Genomic DNA, 20,487 nt, shown 5'->3' with positions numbered 1-20,487 from the left:
ACATTTTACATCTAATGCTTTTGGATTGCCAATTTGCACAAATGTAACGGTTGGTTTGACGTTCACATGTCGTACACATTGAACTTATCTGCACTTTATTGCCATCTTTGCACATTTGTTCATGCTATTAATAATGTTGTCTTGATACCCAACTTATTTTTATCATGTGTTTTATGTTATTGTATATTTATATCCTATTGGTGGTGATGACTTGCACTTTTATGGATATTTTATATCCGAATAAAGACCATTTGACTTTTAACTTGAAAATAAAAAGACTTTCGGACAAACTGTGTTCGAAGCATAGGAGTTCACCAGAGTGACATTTGTGATGCCAAATAGCCTTTGGACAAGTAAATAATTCCCCTCTGTATCTGCAATTGTGTGAAAGTGGTACAACTTGGCTTACCGGTTAATTAAGACAGCTACATCCCTTCAGTACATGGAGTAGGATGCAAAATAACAGTGTTATCTCCATGATTTAGCAAAAGCAGCGATTCATGTGGGGGCCAGGTGTGTTTCTTGAAGAAATACTACATTGAAGTTTTGTTGTGATAGGTAAGCTACAATCTGGTACATTTCTGCAAGTTGCCTAGCGTTCTAACATTCTGCAACATACATTTTAGGGTTATGGTATGCAGAGCTTGCTAAAGAGCATGATCCCAGTGAGGGTATCTCGTTTAGTGCCGTTGAATAAGTGGTAATCTGATCCGGGTTGTCCCGGTCTAGTCTGAGTGCTGAGCATGCATTAAAAGAACTGTGAACACCCCACCCACCAGGCCCCACATGCCTAGTGCTGTCCCCCCAAAAGCCCCATCCAACATAACCTAGCAATACACATAAGCATTAGCAAAAACATGTAGCTATTAGTTCAAATGGCTTCTTGCCTAGAGGAGCTAGAAAAGCAATAAACATGAGAATTGTCCTTGCAGTTCATGAAATCAGAGGAGTGTAGTCAGGTGGAAAGCCTGCAAGTAGAAAAGGATATGCAGTAGCGGTGCATGTCTGCAAACTTCACATAGGGCAAGAGACAGGGAGTTTATGCAAACATCATCTGATGAGTCTCAGTATCAGGTTCAGTGCATATTAAACACCGAAGATGTAAGGCCATGTTGAATATGTAGAATCGTCCAGTCCATGTTCTGTTAAATCCCTGCATTCTGAGTGAGAGTTACCCCTGTCTTTGTTGTGTTTTTTGAGGAGTGAGACTGCTTCCTTAGGTCTGAAAATATCAGGGTTTTACCCTTTAGGGAGAATCGGAGCCTGGCCGGGTTAAACATTGCATACTGGATCCCCATGTCTTGTAGCTTTTTCTTAACTGAGGGGAATGCCATCAAGCGTCTTGTGCGCTCTGAGTGAAGTCCGGGAAAAATGACAGAGCCATACCTTCATATTGAATGTTATGTTTTTCTCATGCAAGTCTCAGTATGGTGTCCCTGTCCCTATAAGTTATAAGCATGGTATTGCTCCAAGGATCGGTGTGGGGGTTAGCACATGGTGAGCTCTTTCCACCACCTGCATGTGTAGTCCGCACCAAAAATGTCCCAGAGAAGTTTTTCTAAGTAGTCTTCCATTCACTTTATTGCCATCGATTTGGCCACACCTAGGATTCTAATGATGCTTCTAAGAGCTTCAGTTTGATTTTTCAATTTCAGAAGCTATCTCCTTTAACATTGTGCAGTGCTGTGCCAAGTCGCCTTCCACATCTGAAATTTTTTCAGCCATAGCTATATACCCATGTTTGCGGGCCAGATGTTCCTTCATGTCATCTTATCAGCGGGTAAGTGAGCCTATTTTGGAATCAATCATTGATAGACTGTTTTTCATCCCTCGCAATAATGTCATGACTGGATTCCTGTTGCTGGTCATGGTTTTGAGGGCCTTAAAATTCACCCCGGATTGCGTATCTGATTTGCCCCTGGTGAGATTGCCGGCAGTGCTTAATTTGAGCCAGTGGTTTCCGGTGCTCTGCACCGGCACTCAATTGTCAGCACCAGCTCTAGTGACAGTCACCACATGGTGGTGCTGTCTGTCAAATTTTGAGATAAGCACAAGTTTTTCATAAGTCAATATACATTAAAATTGAATAGCATCTGTTGCTCTCATTATTAAAGCTTTAGGTGGCCTGGGATGGTTTGAATTGTCACGCTTCTAGCAGTGCGATGGTTAGTCAGTGGCGTAACATAAGCCCACACAGCCCCCGTAATGCAGAGTGGCCAAAATGGTAGGTGATGAGCTGAGGAGGAGGGAATCCCATGGTGTACTTTTCAGGGGGGCCCCCTCAAGTTTCGTTACAACACTGTGGTTAGTACTTGTGTTGGTTTTGTCACTGGCAGCGCTGGCAGGGACAATGTGTGGTGCCGGCTGGAGGGACAAATTAAGAACTGACTGCTGGATGCACAGTGGAGAGGGCACCGCACCTCCAAATCAAGTGCCAGCTATCCAGCAATGTAGTGGGGTGGCAATAGCAGCTATGATGGCAAGGTTTGTACTTGCCCCAGGGCCCAAGCCCAAGCCCTGTCATCAGTAGGGGGACCGTCTGGCTGGCAGCAATCTCTCAGGAGCGAGGATCATAGTTGGTGTGCCAAGGAACTCTTGTTGGGCAAGGGGAAACCACAAGAGCGCTCCATGGTTGGTGTGCAGCCCGAGCAAGCCCTAAGGTGCAGTCACCACAGCCACAGTATTAAAAATAAATGTGTTTTGTCCAGGTTCTCCCTGTGCCCATCTAGCACTCCAAATCTGGGAGACTGTCTGGCATTGTTTTAACACCCAAATATAGCAATAAGCATCAGAAAGGTGACTAGTGAACCTTTTCAAAGGGCCTTCCACTGCGTGATAACACGTTGCTGCATACAACGTTTGAACAATTTGATCTAGAAACTATTTTTTTTGTTAAACTCAGCAGATTATGCATTAGATGATGGATTATGTGGCACATGCAGCAAATCTATAATTATGTGAAAATGCTATGGCCACACAATCCCATATGTCCAGTAGCTCCGCTCATAATCAAGGCCAAAGGCAGCTTGCTTCAGTAGCCTTAAAATGAGCAGACAGGAAAAAAAGAGGCTTTACTGTTAAAATACATCAACCAATTCAATTCTTTTGTTAAAAGAATGAAGGTGAATAATAAAAGAAATGTTTGGATGACATTGTTTTATTATAATGAAAAAGAGCAAGTAGCATACCTTAGAATGGAGGAAGCAGAAAGTGCCCTGCCCCAATTAGAAATATGATTTCCAATTCAACTTTTTTATAAGGTAAAAGTAATTCGGATGCTTATAGTGTGTTATTAATAAACAAATGTTTACAGGAGAAGTTTGTACCTGATAAAAAAGAATTGTATAAAAATTAAGGAATACTAAAAACAAATGCTTAGTGAGTATGCTATAAAACCAGAAAAAACATCAAAATGTAGAATTGTAGTTAGGGTTGCTCTCCGCACCTGTGAATCTACATATTGTGGGGGGATCGCAGCTGCGGACATCTACTCATATTATGTGGCATCCCACATACTCATGGTGAATGAATGGTGGTATAACTCCCCCACAGATCCGGCATATGCGATAGAGCATGCAGCGATGGAGCGGGCTCCCCGCCTCCATTCCTTATACAGTGCCACACGCCTAGAGTTCATGCCGCCTGCAGGTAGAGTTGTGATACAGTTGTGGCGGGCTAAAGCCCGACAGATGGGCTGGAATGGGAAACTCACCCAGAAAACCCCTCTGTGGCAGGGTACATACCTCTGCCCGGTGACCGCTCTGAAGGGGTTCCGGGGGAGGGACCTCATGGGAATCTCGACCCTCGGAGATGTGCTACGGGGCACCACATTGAAATCCTTCCAGCAACTACAGACCGATTTCGACCTCCATAGAACACAATTCTACAAATTCCTTCAATTTCGACATGCACTCACCCCCCTGATTCGTACACTCGAGGGCCTCCCTGAATTTCACCCCCTGGAGGGCCGCCTGCTGATGGGCGACCTTGGCCTCCACAAAATTAGGCATATATATCAGACTCTGACGACCCACACACCAACGACACTTGACAAGACACGACTCGCATGGCAGGCCGACATCCCAGACCTGACGGATGGCGACTGGGCTGAAGCCATCGCTAGTCCGAGGGGTTCGACGGTCTCCACGCGATACCGTCTAATACAGTTCAAATACCTATACCGGGCGTATTATACCCAGACTCGACTTTGGCGAATGGGAGTTATCCAGTCCCCCACATGTTTGCGGTGTGACCGGGAGGAGGGTACATTCTTGCACACAGTATGGAGCTGCACGGCGTTGCAACCCTTTTGACGCAGGATTCGGTCCTGCCTGAATGAGGTACTATCGTGGGAGCTCCCACTTGACCCGCGACTCTTCCTCCTACATAGCACTGACGACATCGGGGGGAATAGGTATAAGCAGCATTTACTGTTTCTGGCTCTCACTATTGCCAAGAGGGGCATCACACAACTATGGAAAGCGACATTTCCCTAGACCCTAGGTAAATGGAAGACCGAGTTAGATAGATGTATGGGGGCCGAAATAGCTGTGTTCCTTGCCCGGGGATGCCCTGCAAAACATCGGAAGATCTGGCCCCGATGGCGACATATCGAGGAATCGAACTCCCCCCCTGCCGGATGCGGACCCCTGAGTGGTGTCCCTTGCTCTTTATTACTCATTACTCTCTACTTCACCATGACCAGGCTGTCCAGCTCCGTCTGTATGTGAATATCGATGCCACTGTGCCGTATTTTCTTGTATGGAGATCGAGAACTGCCTGCATTTTGTTTTTGTTTTTCGCCTGCATGTTTGGCAGGTGTTGATCAATGGTAGAAATGCTGTTATCTGTGTGAAATTAATCCTTTTTCTCCTACATGTCATTGTAGGGCTATTGCCCATCCTCTCGACGAATAACCCAATAACATTTGTTGTTAAAAAATTTTTTTTAGAATTGTAGATTTACATTTTGTATTCAGTTAAATCTAATAATTAAGTTAATGTGTTATTAACAAAAATGTAAATAGATGGTGAAGTTATACAGAATGAAATTGACTTAAAATTATTAAATGATAAAAAAAGGGCAATGATGTATTGAGAGGAGTCGTTTTGATGCTGATCAGTTGGATACACAGAAATGTATTTTATTTGACAGGTAAAAATTTAAAAGATTATTGAGGTATCATTTTATGGGGGATTTAAGGCACAATTATATGTGTCACTAGTATATAAAATTGTTAACTTTCCAATATCAAATATATTTAAGTTATACATTTTTTTGGTCTCCATATGTTACCTTCTGAGAGTTGATATCCTGATCAGTCATTCAGTGATAAGGGGTATTTCCGGTTTACTTTAATATTCAGTGATACATATATCATTTGGTATTCAATAAGACTTTACAGCACACAATGTGTAGTATCACCATGTGAAAGTCACTACTGTCTTAGGGACTTAATTCGATCTACATTTTTTCTCAACATGAAATACGTTCAACAAATATTTTTCACAGTATTTGTAAATCAAATAGGAATTTGGGGGCAATGGTGGTGAAACTTTAAATGTACTGCTGGGGACTCTAATGTATTTGCCCACCTTTGAAATTATTTAACTCACAGAGTAAATGCCTTGCTTGATCACACTGTGCTTCACAGTGATTTAAAGCTGTCACCAATACTAATGGACTCTAGTGTATTGGATGCATTATCACTTGGAAATCATCTTGCCAGTATACTGACCTGCTGGGCATTCAGAATTCGTGCAATCAGGTCTCTCTTTTCAGGGAGGGACACCACAGCATGAGCGGGCACTTCAGCCAGGTTACACCGTCGGTAGTTGCTAACCGCAGCCCTAGTGCCATCACGACAGAGTAACTCAAAATCAGAAGCTTTTAAGCTTTTTGCCCAAGCCGCCGGGTTCCTACCTGTAAAGTAAAAACAAAACATTTAAAACTGTAAGCTCAATGGTGACACACAGAATATTGCGGTTGAATCTATGGAGATTGCTCCAGCAACTGCTGCCATTACATACCTTGAGTATTTTCAAAAACGGTGGTATGCTTTGCAAAGGCTACCTCACCCTTCTCCACCAGGCACCTGTCAGAAACCAAACAAAGATGCTGAAGCTGAACCAGTCAAATTTTAAATCCCTTATCAACCTAAATTTGCCCCTCATTGTCAAAGAGCATTTTCTGAGGGTGTCAATAAAAATGTTGCTAATTAGAAGAGGCTATTGATGAGGGAGTATAGTTTGTGATTTGTGGAAGTGTTTCTTGTGCCTCAGTAAACTCTAGACTGCAGTTTGTTTCGCAATTGTCCACAGAATAGATTTGGATCAAGTAAGATGACTCACCTCAATCTTGTTAAGAGAAATGATTAGTTTGAAAACATTTAGTGACAAGGTTCAAAGAATTTTCTTAGGAGCCCACACCGGGTGCTTCCTAAAGCTGAGATTGCTGAATACCAAAGCTGCCTGGATTTAACTTTATACCTATTTCTTCCACCGACGTTTCATGCCTCTTGATATCCAGCAGGTTCTTTATCATGCCTGCCTTTTCTCACTGTTACTGTCCCCTATCTCTCCTTACTCCTTCTTTCTCACAGTTCAGCCTTTCTCTCTCTTGGTCTTGATCAAAGTCCAATAATGAAAAATAACTCCTAGGACTCAAAAATGCATCTCAGAGCACACCATCAACAACCACCTGCATAAAGTAAGCCATGAGAAAGATGATACATTCTATAAATACCTGGTAAGACTGTAAAATGCATGCTCTGGTCTTGTGAGAACACAGAATCATTCTGGAGTGAGGTTATATCACAACTAAAGAGTATATTGAACTAGGCCATACTAACTTCAAGTACATCCTTATGATTAGGTGGAATATTACTAGGTCTGGTATGGATTTAGGTTTCCCTTAATGCAAAAATTATAATCTTACACCCATGTGAAAAGTAAATCTGTAGAGATAATTGTTAATGGAATGAAAATATTTCAGAGGCTGTGTCTTTCTTCTACCACTATGCAGAGAACACCTTTACGAAGAACTTAGCTTACTTTTTAAAACGCACTGCAAACTTAAGATGGTACACAACATTCTCTCTTTATCTTATTTCTTTCACTTTTATTTCCCAATTTCCCTTTTTTTAGAGAAGCAACCTTTACCAAGACTCCCCAGATGTTATGCTTTCTCTGACCTAGATTCTGATGTCGGTTTAGAACATTTTAATGTAAAACTGTGACCACCACAACTTTGGTGTAGGCACATAACTGTACTGGGAGAGAAATCCATGGAGGGACTTCGAGTCCCAGGTCCCAGTGGGGCTAGAGGTGGCCCCTTATCACGCCAGCTGCCTGTTGCTGCCCTGAGCGCTGTAGAGCGCTTTTGGAAGCCCTGTTGCGTGGAAGAGAAATCCGTGGAGGGATTTCGAGTCTAGAGTTACAGTGGGGCTAGAGAAGGCCCATTGTCACACCTGCTGCCTTTTGCTGCCCTGAGTGCTATAAAGTGCAATTAAAAGCTCTGCAGTTCAGGATGAGCCCGGGCCAAAGGCAGACCCTTATTGCGCCCATCATCGCCAGGAAGAGACAGGACAGGTTCACCCCTCTTGGCTTTTCAACCACCTGGAAGTGTCACTTGTTGACCAGCCCAATACAAAGGTACTGCCACTAGAAAGTGCTCTCTGTATTCTCCCTTTTATCTTTTGGTATTCTAATTTGCTGGTGCCAATATGGGGAAGCAAAAAGTAGAAGAGGCGGGGGCTACAATATTGCCTGATGGCACCCTGGATGGGTTCATTATGAGAGCAGTGGGCCTAGTTAATAGAGTAATTGGCTGGTGGGAAAGCGGCTTTTGCTAGCTCCTTCCCACACTGGGCCTGCACCTCATGATGCCAGGATTTTGACCAGCTCAGAGCCAGGGTACTCCTTGGGAGATGATGCACCCATCTCCACTTAGAGAGTCGAGCCGAGATACGCCCATAGTGTGAGTGTACCCCCAACTGACCAGACAGAAGAAGGGTTGGAGAACCCAGAGAATAAGCTGAGTCCCCCACTGGGTCAGGGATGCCTTGTAACACCTGAGGCCCAGTGAACAAGAGGAAAAGGGCGGCTTCAACCCTTAAATCTAAAAGACTGTGTTCTGTGACCAAAGGGTAGACAGGAGCGATGATGGTCATATCCTCACCCAATCTAGAGGGGTCCAAAGACGGGTGTGATAAGATGATTGTATTAATAAAGGAAAGCCTTGAGCCCATCTACCAGCCCTTTGTCATGCTTGAGACTGCAATAAGGAGCATGAGGGATGCGATGAGTACTAACCACATTACATCTGATTTATCTAAAATCCCACCCACTAAGAAGGTTGACGCTCCTAAGTCATGCACTATTGTGCATCCTTCTCTTATGAACACCAGCCGTCTGTCCACTGAGCAAGTAGAGGCCGACCAGCCTTGAGTGGGGCAAGGCACAGGTGTTGTAGAGGGAGGTGAGGGGCAGAGAGAAGTATCATGTTCACTGAGGGAGCCTGTGCAGCGGAATGGCAACATTCCTTGAACCTCCCTCCAGATGCTTGCCCGTATATTGTGATCTAGTCTAATGCGCCCTGCCTAACAGAGGAAGCAGAGGAATCCTTTGTGCATTTAAGGAACAAAATGTTACTTTGGCACTGCATCGATGCTGGCTTTTTATATGAAGATGCCTGGTGTAGATTGATGGTAAGGAGAGTTACGTGAGTGGGGTCTCAAACTAAATCTTATAGGGGCAATTGTGGTGTTGTAAATTTCAGGGATTCTGCCTCGGTTTACTGTTTATTTACTCACCCTCCAGATCTAAACCATCAAGATTCCAGCATCTCTCTTCACCCCTTGGATTTTTTTTACTGGCACTTGAGGGGCAGGGGTGGGACAATTCAGCAGTCCACAGAGAATTTCAAACAAAACAGGGTGCGGAGAGTAGGGGCTGGCCATAGGGGAAATAACGTACAACCTAAATCTGTCTCTTCTTTAAACGAGGTTGATTGATTCACCTCTGTTCAGAAGGGATCTGTCAGTGATGAGATTAAAATAAAGGTGGTGTCGCCAGCTTAGGGAAGAGACAGTGGTGAGAAGGGGAGTTCTGGGCTTCCAGAGTTTGGTGTTGCTACACAGCTGAGGGCCCCAAGACCCACAGACTTATTGACCAGTCCCAGATTAGATCCCCAAAGTGCAGTCCCAGGAACCCTAACATCTCTCCGAGGGAGTTTGCATAACCCAACGCATTTACCTCCGCAGACACTTTTGTTAAGCTGGTTTATCGCAGGAATCAGAAGTAAATTGAGACATACTGATTGGGGTAGTTTTGGAAACCTGGGCATTAGATCAAGTAAACAGATGTCGCTACAAACACTATAATGTCCCAGCAGTGAAGTCTGGTGCAGGACACTCTGCAGATGGCTTATTAGTGTTGGTCAGAGCCACTTTATCTTATTCAATTACGCCCCTATATGTGGATTCTCCTGAAATTTTGGGCCTCATTTTTGCATATTTTGATCATTAATATATATAATAGGTCTTGCAGCCATTGGCAGGGTTTCTCAACGCTTCAACTGCTGGCCAGAATTGTGGATGAGCATGTTAGTACCCACGACATGCTTATAGTGGGGGACTTCAACCTCGTCTTTGAGCTGGGAAGTCTGGCGAGTGACCTACACAGAGATGAGAATCTGATGTGGAGTATCCCAGACATAGTCCCCTCTAGAAAGCAATTCAAATCAAGAGCGGCCATGCAGGTTGTGGATCTCACAATCACCTATGGTATTTGGGCATGCAATGGGCGTTCCTCGTCTGATAAAATGCTTGACCCGACTTTTAGGCGAGGCTCTTATTTCAGCAGAATTGATTATAATTTGTTTGGATGTTAGACTGTGAAGCAAGATGGTAGATATGGTGGTAATTGAGGGAGAGGAAATTGACCATAATCCTCTGTCACTAAAGTTGAGATTTACCATGACCCTCCCTTGTCCTGCGCCTGCAGAAAGTTGTGAAGGGCAGCTTGTAGCCACAAACACTAGGAGGAACCTGAAATGCGAATCAGTGGCCTCCTCTCCGGAGGACCTTGGGCTCCTTTATTCAATTCTGACTAGTCATATGGAGAATATATGTGCTAACTGGGTGGAAGACTAGGTGATCCTTGCAGACCAACTCATGGCATTGTCGAAGGTGAGGAGTGTCCTAACCAGAGAGGTCAGGGGACGTCCAAAGCACCAAAAGGGATGGTATAATGACCAGTGTGAAGTGGTGAAGGCACACCTCTTGCAAGCGTTAAAAAAGGGGGTTATTAAATCCGTAAGGGTCTACTGTGCGAATTGTCAGGCAAGTGTAAAAACAGCAAAAGTAGCATGGGAGGAAGTTATGTGGGCTGACTTGCTAGACTCTGCTGTGAACAACGACCATAAGACATTCTGGTCAATAGCCAGTAGAAGTGAGGGAAGGTCTGGAAACCTTATAGAATCGTCTATCCTGCCAATGAGTAGCGCAATTCAGGAGTCTCTATGCCCCTAAATCTGCACTTCAGGGACGGCAAGGGTCCGAGAATGTGCCCAGCGCAAAGAGCCACCTCCATCCTTTGATAAGTGTCTTCCTCCAGGAAACTGAGCGTGTGGTTTCTTCGTTCAAGTCTGGGAAAGATCGGGGGCTCAATAAAATCCCACCTGACGTTTTAAAATCTAATCCTGATGCCTGGGTACCCTACATCAATGTTGTCTCAAATGCCATTGCCGCAGAAGGAGTAATTCCCCCTTCTTGGAAAGAGGCAGAGATCATCCTTATTTTCAAGAAGGGGGTCCTGGTGTGCCATCTAACTAACGCCAGTCCGCTTATTGGATAACCTCCCAAAAATATTCTGTACACAGGTCCTTGACCACCAACTGGGCTGGTGCAAGGAAAAGTACATCCTAATGGGGCTTCAGGCAGGATTTAGGCAAGGGATCAGAGCAGTTCACCAGGTCCTCCCTTTCCTCTTGGTTAAGTGGAAGGCAGTCGACCAGGCTGAGGTTGACATTTACGTGGCATTTGTCGATTTGCGTGCCGCATTCAACCTGGTCCCCAGACGGAAATTGTGAGAGGTGCTCCAGGGATGGTGACTGCACCCGGGTGCATGAGGGGATCTTTGCCAAAGTAAGGTGCAGCACAAAAGGAGAGTTATCAGAGGCATTTCCAGCCAACCGAGGAGTTAGGCAGGGCTGCGTACTAGCACCCACCCTTTTCCTCCTTTATGTTAATAACTGCATTGCGAACTTGACCAACTGTGTTAATGATTCCCCTTCTCTAGTAGGTGAAAAATCACCGCCCCTCCACTTTGCGGACGACACATTGTTATTGTCCAAAACCAGGAGGGGTCTGCAAATACTGATTGGCAGCTTCAATCAGTTTTGCAGCGATTTTGGTCTTGGAATAAATACCACCAAGACCAAATATATGACGTATACTAAGAAGGACAATTTGAGTGGGGTCATTAAGGGGGGGGGGGGTGGAGGTACACAAAAGGGTCAAGGAGTTTGAGTACCTGGGTATCAGGTTAGATGAGTCTGGATCCTGGGACGCAACTGTAAAGCAACTGGCAGGAGCTATACTCAAGTTGGATAAAAAGGTCTCCTGTACATCCAACAGTGGAAAAATCTAAGGTCCAAGCAAGGGGGGGGGGGGGGCTTTCCTCTACGGGGAAGAATTGTGGGGGGTCTCTAACATCAGTCCCCTGAGTGTAGCAGAGAATAATTTTATTAGAAGTCTAATGAGCACGGGGCAGGGCACGCCTCTTGTTCCGCTTAGTATGGATTTTGGGATTGCCGAGATCTCCTCATTGGTGGCCTTGAGACCCCTATTGTATTGGATCAGAATCTGGGGCACTGTTGAATTGTCCCTCTTAATTGAGGGTGTGCATGATGTTATTGCAGCAATTGGTGGGGGGAAAATCGAATGGTTAAGGGCACTCAAGAAGGGTTGGAATGAGTGGGCCTGGACAAATTCTGGAGTAAGCCACAATTGATCAAGGGAGGGGATGCGGCCCTAGTTAAAAAGAGGATGGAAGATAAGGCCTCTAGGCTCAGGGAACACTCATCCGCAGCCTCACAAGGAACTCTAACAAGTGCCTTCCTCTTGTTAAAATCAGTGCGCAAGGCTGAGGAATTTCTGGATTTTATTCACCCTGTTTGGACTCGGTCTCTATATCTTCAATGTAGGTATGGTTCCTCCCTGTAGCAGTTTTTACTGCTGGATGGAGAAAGATGAACCAGGGGTCTGAATGTTGTTTTTATTGTAAAAATGTACGTGAAAGTGAGGAGCATCTCTTGTCCTTGTCCCCACTTTGCACAAAATCTAGACCTACATGGCTTGTCCGAATGTGTAGGCTATTGAGCCGACCCATCAGAGGAGAAGCATATAGGGTATGCAAAAGTGAAACCTCCTTGATTGTGGTTGTGGCTGTTTAAACATTCCTTAACACTGCGTGGTTAGTCAGAGGCAAAATGTTAGATGAAACTAGGCTCTAACATATTCAGCTGATTTGAATTGCCTGATGCAGTGGTTGTTGCTTGCAGGTTTTATATTGTTGGGGCAATTGATTGCATAGGGGCAGTTATTTTCAGAGTCAGATAGGCGGACCGGTCGGTATTTTAGAAACCGACAGAGGTGAGTGACTCTGTGGACGGTTGAGTGGGAATACAAATATTGATGTTTAGAGCCTTCTGACCAACAACTAAGATGACTTATACTTCTGGTCAAGTATAGAGGCTTAAGTATTTGAAAAAATTTACTTATTATTATTACTATTTTTTTGCACCTTCACTAGCAGAGTGACTGAGGTCTACAGGTCCTGACGAATGCCCAGAACTTAATTGTCACAATGGCAGAAACATGTTGACCTAATAAGAGTTAGGGTATATATAATTAACCCTTCTCCACTTGCTTTTTAATCACTACCACTGTTGGAAGGAAGAATAAAGTTGTTGCCCCCAAGTAGGTAGTTTTTATTCACTTATCACTTTGGCACTCTGCCCCTCCTTACCATTCTGAGTTGGTAGATCCAACATGTGCTTTGCACTCCTGCTCCTTCCCACTGGGGTTAAGTCGTAGCCCACATAGGGTACCTTGCGGTCCCTATGTATTGGAGGAACCCAATGATGAAGCATGTCACCCTCGGGTGAGTGAGGGTTTTCGTCCACAACTTTGTTGTTCCCAAACATTTCTTGTCGCTTCACTTATCAGTCTTTGCTACCCTATTCATAGTGTGAGTTGTGAGTTATTTTATAGGCTCATGCGTTTTCGCATTTATTTACCCTTGTTTTTAACTCATAAGCTAATTTCCTTGTATGCTCTTAGATTTTAAATGTTGCTATTTATTGTTTCCTCATTTTGGAATTGTAAAGGTTTTTATGTGTGTTTTGATGATGAAACAAATATTTCGAACTATCAAATACATTTACAGAATACTTTTTTCCATGCATGAAGGGCCAATGCTAAAGTTTTGGTAAGGGAAACCTTGACGTTGTGACGTGTAATGTCACAAACAACATAAACTGCTTCGGAGAATTTTTTAGTCATACCACAAATTTGATCCAGCTTCATAATCTTAATATATACTTTGAGTTCAAGTGAGACCTTTTACAATTAAATCCTAAAGCAAAGAGTGATAACTCAAATACTCTTTAACAAGCTCGTAAATATCTTATATTACATTTTGAGGTCTCCTGTTGCTGGCCCTGCACCCCATCCCTGCCTCCCTGCCCTTGGATTTACTGATACTGTCATTACTGGTGATTTTAGGGATGGCTTTAACAGGTATTCCTGACGCTCTATTTAGTAATGACCCTGGAGATTGTGCCTGCTTTCAGCAGCCAGGAGTCCCCGGGTGAAATGTTTCAAGTCTGTAAATTTACTACAGAGCATTGTAATTCCGGTGACCTTGTAATCGCACTCTTATCAAGGTCAATAAAAGTAAGAACCCGTCCCTGCATTTGATTCACTCACTACAACAAATATTAATATTGAGACAGACTTGGTATAATACACTCTTTCTGCCTCCTCAATTATAATGCCTATGCCGTGATCTCATATCTATGGTTTTTGGTCTAGAATCCTGAAAGAGGGGGTCTTCACTATCATCTTCTCTTTAACAATCCACTATTATAATCAGAGGGGGGGAGGGTGTTGTATTTATAGCATGCTTATTTTATTATTACCTGTATGTTTTTATGTTATGGCATATCAGTAATAAAATAAAGTCACCACTGCATAAAATACCTGATTATAAGCTAATAGCAATGTTCCCATATACTTATATTACAATTCTTTTTCCATAATGCAGAGTTTGATATGACACAAGTTTCCATTTTCACACTTTTTAAAAGGAACAACATACCCCCCACCTTGGTAATCTATAACATTAGATCAAAATCACCTTGGAGTTTCATGCCCTTATACAGAAACAGAGTGTTTTGTTCTCATGCCACTATATAGTGATGGAAATTCTGTTGAATCGTTATAATGTACGTCTGGAGATACATTATCCTATTCATTATGCTACAGAGAGAGAGTAGAAACGCCTTCTTTTCTTAGCTGCTTCTCCATCTAATGTATTGGAAAAACTAGTCTCCTTCCTGTTATAAGTCATACATGGAGACGCCTATCTGCATAGGCATTCTGTATGCTCAAAGAAGTAAGACTAAAACAATAATGTTTGGCTTTGAAAACATCCAATTCAAATGTATTGCAAAGATGTTGGCTTGAATAACCTACAAAAAGTAAAGTTAAAAAATGTAAAAGTTATTAAGGTGAGAGTGTTTTTAGTTACCTAGTTCTACTCTTGGCACAGATTATGTGACAGCAGCACTATATTAAGTACACCACATATTTAGTATATTATTTAATTATGTTTTATCTTATATGTACTTCGAGTGTAGTTCTGTAGCTTAAACGTTTTGTTTACTTCATATATTCAGGCACGACACAGATGCAGAGGGCAGATTCTTGAGTTAAATATATCTTAGAAAATATATAGAGTACATGGCGAACACCGGAGGTCACCCACATTCACTTCGTGGTGTACAAAAAATTAAATAAGGTAAATGTAGAGTTTGCACCTTACAGGCAGTGACAGGCATCTGCTTGTTGCAGTTTTGCAACAGTCATTGTTCTTACACTTTGTGGTAGGTCTAGTTAAGCAGTTTTAAATACATTCTAGAATAGGTGGGTACACACAGCTAATAGAAAATATGCATTGAATTACCCAAGTGACGTGATGAGACAACAATTCTTAATTTAAGAATGTGTGATGTGATGTTTTAAGAAAGTGATTCTGAGACTCTGACTCAGAATTAGGAGGATGTAGACTGGCATATCATTTCAATATGTGGTGTTGATTGGAGGAGACGAATTTCATAAGTAGCAATTGTTTGAATGGTAACTCTGGCGGGACATTTACCGTTACCCTGACATAAGTTTTGTTGAAATATTAGGTTATGATTTCTTTCAATACTTAGAAAATTCACTTGTCATCAAAATAGCACGTTTTTAAAACTTTGTTTTAGGCTTACCAAGGCCAGTAAATATCTTACATGTATGAAAGAATAGATTTAATCATATACTATGCAACAACTGGTAGCTCATGAGAGGCTCCCTTAGACAGATGGATATATAGTTTAACATACATTAACATATAATGAGAACATGCATTTTATACCAATCCATTCTGGTGGATTTTACTAGAATCAGAGTAACGGAATGTAGTTTAAGACTTTGGTAGCAATGTAAAGGATACAATATTACTCAGTGAAGGTTAGTGAAATATAAACAGATTGCTATCCACGAACATGTCGTTCCTACTGTCTTCTCTATCACAATTTTTATTATCTTGATAATACTGTGAACATATTGAAAGATTTTGGTATGATATTGTGGACATGCACACTATTGAAAGGAAGTAATGACTTATTTTAAATAATAGAATAACTAGACACTTAGGACTTATGCAGGGCTTTATAATTAAATGTACAATAGCTATGGCACGATAAAAGCAAAATCAACATGTTGTTGAAATGAAGACATTATGTCGAGGAAACTGTGCGCATGCTAACATTATTCAATTCAGGCCTCAAATTCAAAATGGCAACTCTGCTTGTTGACATATTTCAGTGCACAGAAATCTTGCAGACAGTGTTTTGACATGTAATGTCCCTTTCACAGGTTCTTATCTTTAGAGTCCTGTACCACACTGTTCTATTGATAGTGAGTGTTCACAAGTCCTCACCTATTGTGACCATGGTGTGATTCACATGAGAACTTAACTAGGTATACTAGATAGTGATATTCGTAAGGTGCCTGGAGAACACCAGGGATAAGAACTACAATGTGTGAATCTATGGGATAGTGCTGAATAATGTGATTTCAGAAACTGCATTGTTCTTCCTTTAACCTGATTGCTCCAATTCTTGTGATTCTAATATAATTATATTCATCTATGGTTTTCATTGCATTTTACGTTATAGAAGAAGCCAATTTCTAAGGTTTGTGGTCTCGCTCTCCCCCGATATTTGGGAGGCGACACTACTTTATTTTTGCTGAACTATATTTTGTTCTGCTACTTGACTATTTGCATGTTATTCAGATCATCATGCTATTATATGATAATTGATTAATTGACTGACTTCTAACCATTTTTTGCTTACTGTAATTCCTTTAAATATTTCAAAAAACCTTCATGATTTGATTATAATATTTGTCAGTTTTCATTTTAAAGCCCAACGTGCATTATATTAAATTCTGAAATCTTATTGAATTAAATGTTTGTACACGTCCAGTTCAGAAGCAACAAAATCTTAAAAGGGATTAACACCACTCCTGGTCTGTCTGAAGCGCTTTGCAACTTGCATATTAGGAAAAAAGTTCCATCCAGCCCCCATTATGAGTCAGGTGGAGCAACATTAATGCATTATTTCATGAATTAATTTCAGTATACCTGATTTTAGTTGTTAGGTTTTTCACATTTGGTTTTTCCAAGTGTAGAAAAACTTGTCTCGATGTTTTCAGTCGGCATAACTGGCCTGAAAAATCGCATGAGACTTTGGCTGCAGAGCAGTCATGTCTCCTTCTTGTTTTTCTAGCAAGGGAAAGCATACAGTGTTTGCACTGGCGTCAGGAACTTTGCTTATTTAGTCCATATATTTCCTAACAATGTGCCGCCTTGTTTTATACTTACCTAGCAGCAAAAGATTTTTTGCAAAATCTTGAAAACCTGGTACCTTTAATCAGACTCGCCACAGTTTGTATTACTAACACAAATATCCTCTTTGGATAGCAGCACGACTTACAAAAGTTCAAAATCCAATAAAATGAAAACACTGAATGGAAAGTAATTGCAAATATTCTTTCCGGATATCACAATCCCCGTGCATAAAACTGGGAGAACAAATTCTAAAACTAGCACAGCATAAAGTATCATAAAGATGAAAAACGCATCAGTAGAGTAAAAAGAGAACTATTGTGATAGAAAGGACTTTCGCATGTTAATTCTATTTGTAGGTCAGTTCGGATAGTGTCAAAAAAGTGTCTTCACTTTGGGATCTTGATACTCAGTGATGGATATTCATGAGGTGGGAGGGTACTAAAGTGGAGTAAAGCACATGTTTAATGTAGTCCGAAAGCCAGTGTACCTCATGCCTGACCCTGTGATAGCTTGTGGTACTTACCTTAAGGCACCAGAGTACCCGTTGTATGGCTCCTTGTCACTCGGCTGGCACTTCGTGTCTTGTTGTTTGATCCCAGGAGTTCCCTTGCACAGGGCACACAGTGTGGAGCCACGGTCTGCTCCTGGCGCACAGCTGTCACCAAAGAACTCACCTGTCCAGAGCAAAGGACAGCATTAGGTGTTAACTGAGGCATATAATGGGAAACAAACTGGGCAAGTCCCCCTCAAGGTGTCACCACTCCCTCTGGCCCTGCATTTAAAGGTATCCAAATCTTAAGTCTTCGGGGTGCACTAGCTACCCTCCAAGCACACTCTCTATAAGTTCAGCTCTCACATGTTACACTTTGCACTTATAGTTCCAACTCTTTCACCTCTCTTCATGCATTGTCGGGGCATTCTGAGGCACTAGAAAAATGCATTCTTGACGTGAGACACACAGGGGATAAATGGAGGGTTCTGATGCTGAATTAACGTATACATTTCAGTATTATAATATGCTCAGTGTGAAGAAGACCGCCTCTAGATGCAGTGTGACACCAACTGAAGGACTCGGTTTTTGTTGCCTAATTAGGTAAGGGAAGAGAAGCCGTTTCAGAACTTACGAACAAGGAATTCTATATAGAGTCAGCAGAAAGAACCGCAACCAGTGACCAGATTACAGAAAGTACCCCTCTTCCTTCATCCCTGGAGCACGTTGGTAATAGAGAAGGGACTGCAGAGATGTTTGCAGCCCCTTCTGTAATATTGATCATGCTATCACTACATGTGCACCAGCGCTATCTGCAGATAGCGATCCCCCATTAAATGGGGCGTGGCTCCATGCAAATGAGGAAACACTTTACCTCTACACCCACGCCTTATTATAAAAGCAGGTGCAGATGCAAAGAAACTGTCAGAAGACACAGTGACTTTGACCCACAAAGAGAGGGTAAACAATCTGTGCACTCCCTGCGGGTGCCACTTGTATCAAGGGAAAGTGGGTCACATGAAGTCCCCCTGAGATATCCCTCTGCAGGTGGGTACAGAGACTTGGTGCATCTCCTGTAGGCCGATCTCTTTCCTGCTTTAAAAGGAAAGCTGCAATGCCACCTGTAAAATGAAAGATGGACTGACTGCTTCAAACAGCCATGTGTCTTTCACGAATGTTCTACACTGAGGACATGTGTGAATTCACTGCTGCGTTAGAGACAATGTATTAACTGTAATAGGGTGCACTGACCAGCTCTGTGCTCAGCATACTGTTAAAGGCATGCTGCAGCACGGATGTAGGATGTAACAATTAGGGGTGGGCGGAATTTGCGTAATCGCGTTACGAAAATCTCCGCGAAACGGTAAAAAATCTCCGCGAACACGCAGAAATTCCGCGAACACGCGGAATTGCTTGTTCGCGATACTTTTTTCATGTTCGCGATCGCTGTTTGCGTGCTCGGGGTGAAATATCTCGCGAACACGCATATTGAGAACGCGAACAAGCCAAAAATTTCGCGAAGTCGCGGAACGCAGATTTTTGGTCAATTTCGCGTTCTCCGCGAAACGCGAAATTACCCAAATTCCGCAAATTCCGCGAGCGGAACGGATTTTACCGCCCAGGCCTAGTAACAATGCATCCCTTTAGCATGCATGCCTTTACCACGCATCATTTACCATGCAATGCGTTTACAAAGCAATGACTTTACCATGCATGCCTTTACCACGGATAACCATGCATGCCTTTACAACGCAAGGTAGGTATATGGTAAGGTAAGGGAAACCCATATATGTATATATTATCACCTTGGGGCACAAGTTAGAGTTACTTGAAATAACTATTACTGGTGAATTTCTGTGGATTTAGAGTTTAATACATTATGTTGTTAATGAATATTTCACCTAATTCTAACATAACTTTAACCTCTGTTTTTAGCAGTGAATTTCTAGTTTTATTTTTAAAGTAAAGTAATATTTATTTACCATACAAAAATCCAACCCCCCTGTTGTGCAAGGCCGCGGGCCGTGCACAGCAGTGGGTTGACTGCAGGGCCTGCAGCCAACTCCTCGCATGCAGCCAACCCCACACTGCGTACGGCTGGCCTGTGGCCATGCCCTGTGGCCAACCCCCACACTGTGTAGGGCCTTTCGTCATACACAGTGTGGGTTGGCTACAAGGCCTGCAGCCAACCCAGCATGGAGCCAACACCACACTGTGCATGGCTGAAGGCCTTGCATGGTAGGGGGTAGGTTGTGGCCAATTCCCCCAAAGGCAGTTAACCCCACAATGCACACAGCCTTTGGCCGTGGGCGCAGGGTGTTAGCTAAAGGCCAGGCCCTGGGGACCCTTTCTCCCAGAGCATCTTTTTATTTTTAAAGCAGAGGGGGCCACATGCTTTCCCTCCTTAAACCCATTATGGCCTTGGGGGTCCCAGGTAGCCAACCATACACTGTGACGGGCTTTGCCGAAGGCCAAAAATGGTGGGAGGGTGGCCCCAGGACCTGGCTGGCAATGCATGAAGAGGGTTGGCCACAGGGCCAGACTCTAGGGAGCCCATCCCTAGGGCCTCTTTTTTTAAAGGGGAGGGGCCCACGTGGCCCCTCTCCCGGAGCCCTATTAGACCCTGGGGACCCAATCCTCCAGGGCTACATCTTTAACCAAAGGGAAGGGAGGCACATGGCCCCCAAATGGAGCAGTTTCTGGCCCAGGGTCCCTATCCCCCGGGGCCCTCACCACTTATAGGTGGGTGTCCTGGTGCCCACCCAGGGCACCCATCATATTCTTGTTCCTATCCTTGGGGGAAGCCACAAG

General features: G+C 43.1%; 1 protein-coding gene across 1 annotated transcript in view; it reads right to left on the bottom strand.

The window, feature by feature from the left end:
* LOC146785271 (serotransferrin-A-like) overlaps window positions 1-20,487 on the bottom strand; it is a 198,647-nt gene that overhangs the window by 30,566 nt on the left and 147,594 nt on the right. Inside the window, exons 13-15 of the mRNA XM_085634229.1 lie at window positions 17,710-17,860; window positions 6,030-6,094; window positions 5,738-5,922 (exon numbers count right to left, since the gene is read on the bottom strand). Coding sequence (XP_085490355.1) covers window positions 5,738-5,922; window positions 6,030-6,094; window positions 17,710-17,860 — 401 coding nt within the window. The remainder of the gene's footprint in view (window positions 1-5,737; window positions 5,923-6,029; window positions 6,095-17,709; window positions 17,861-20,487) is intronic.

This window comes from Triturus cristatus, chromosome 11 (genome assembly GCF_964204655.1).
Source record: "Triturus cristatus chromosome 11, aTriCri1.1, whole genome shotgun sequence".
NCBI classification, from domain to species: Eukaryota; Metazoa; Chordata; class Amphibia; order Caudata; family Salamandridae; genus Triturus; species Triturus cristatus.
This window is presented reverse-complemented; position numbering and strand designations above follow the sequence as displayed.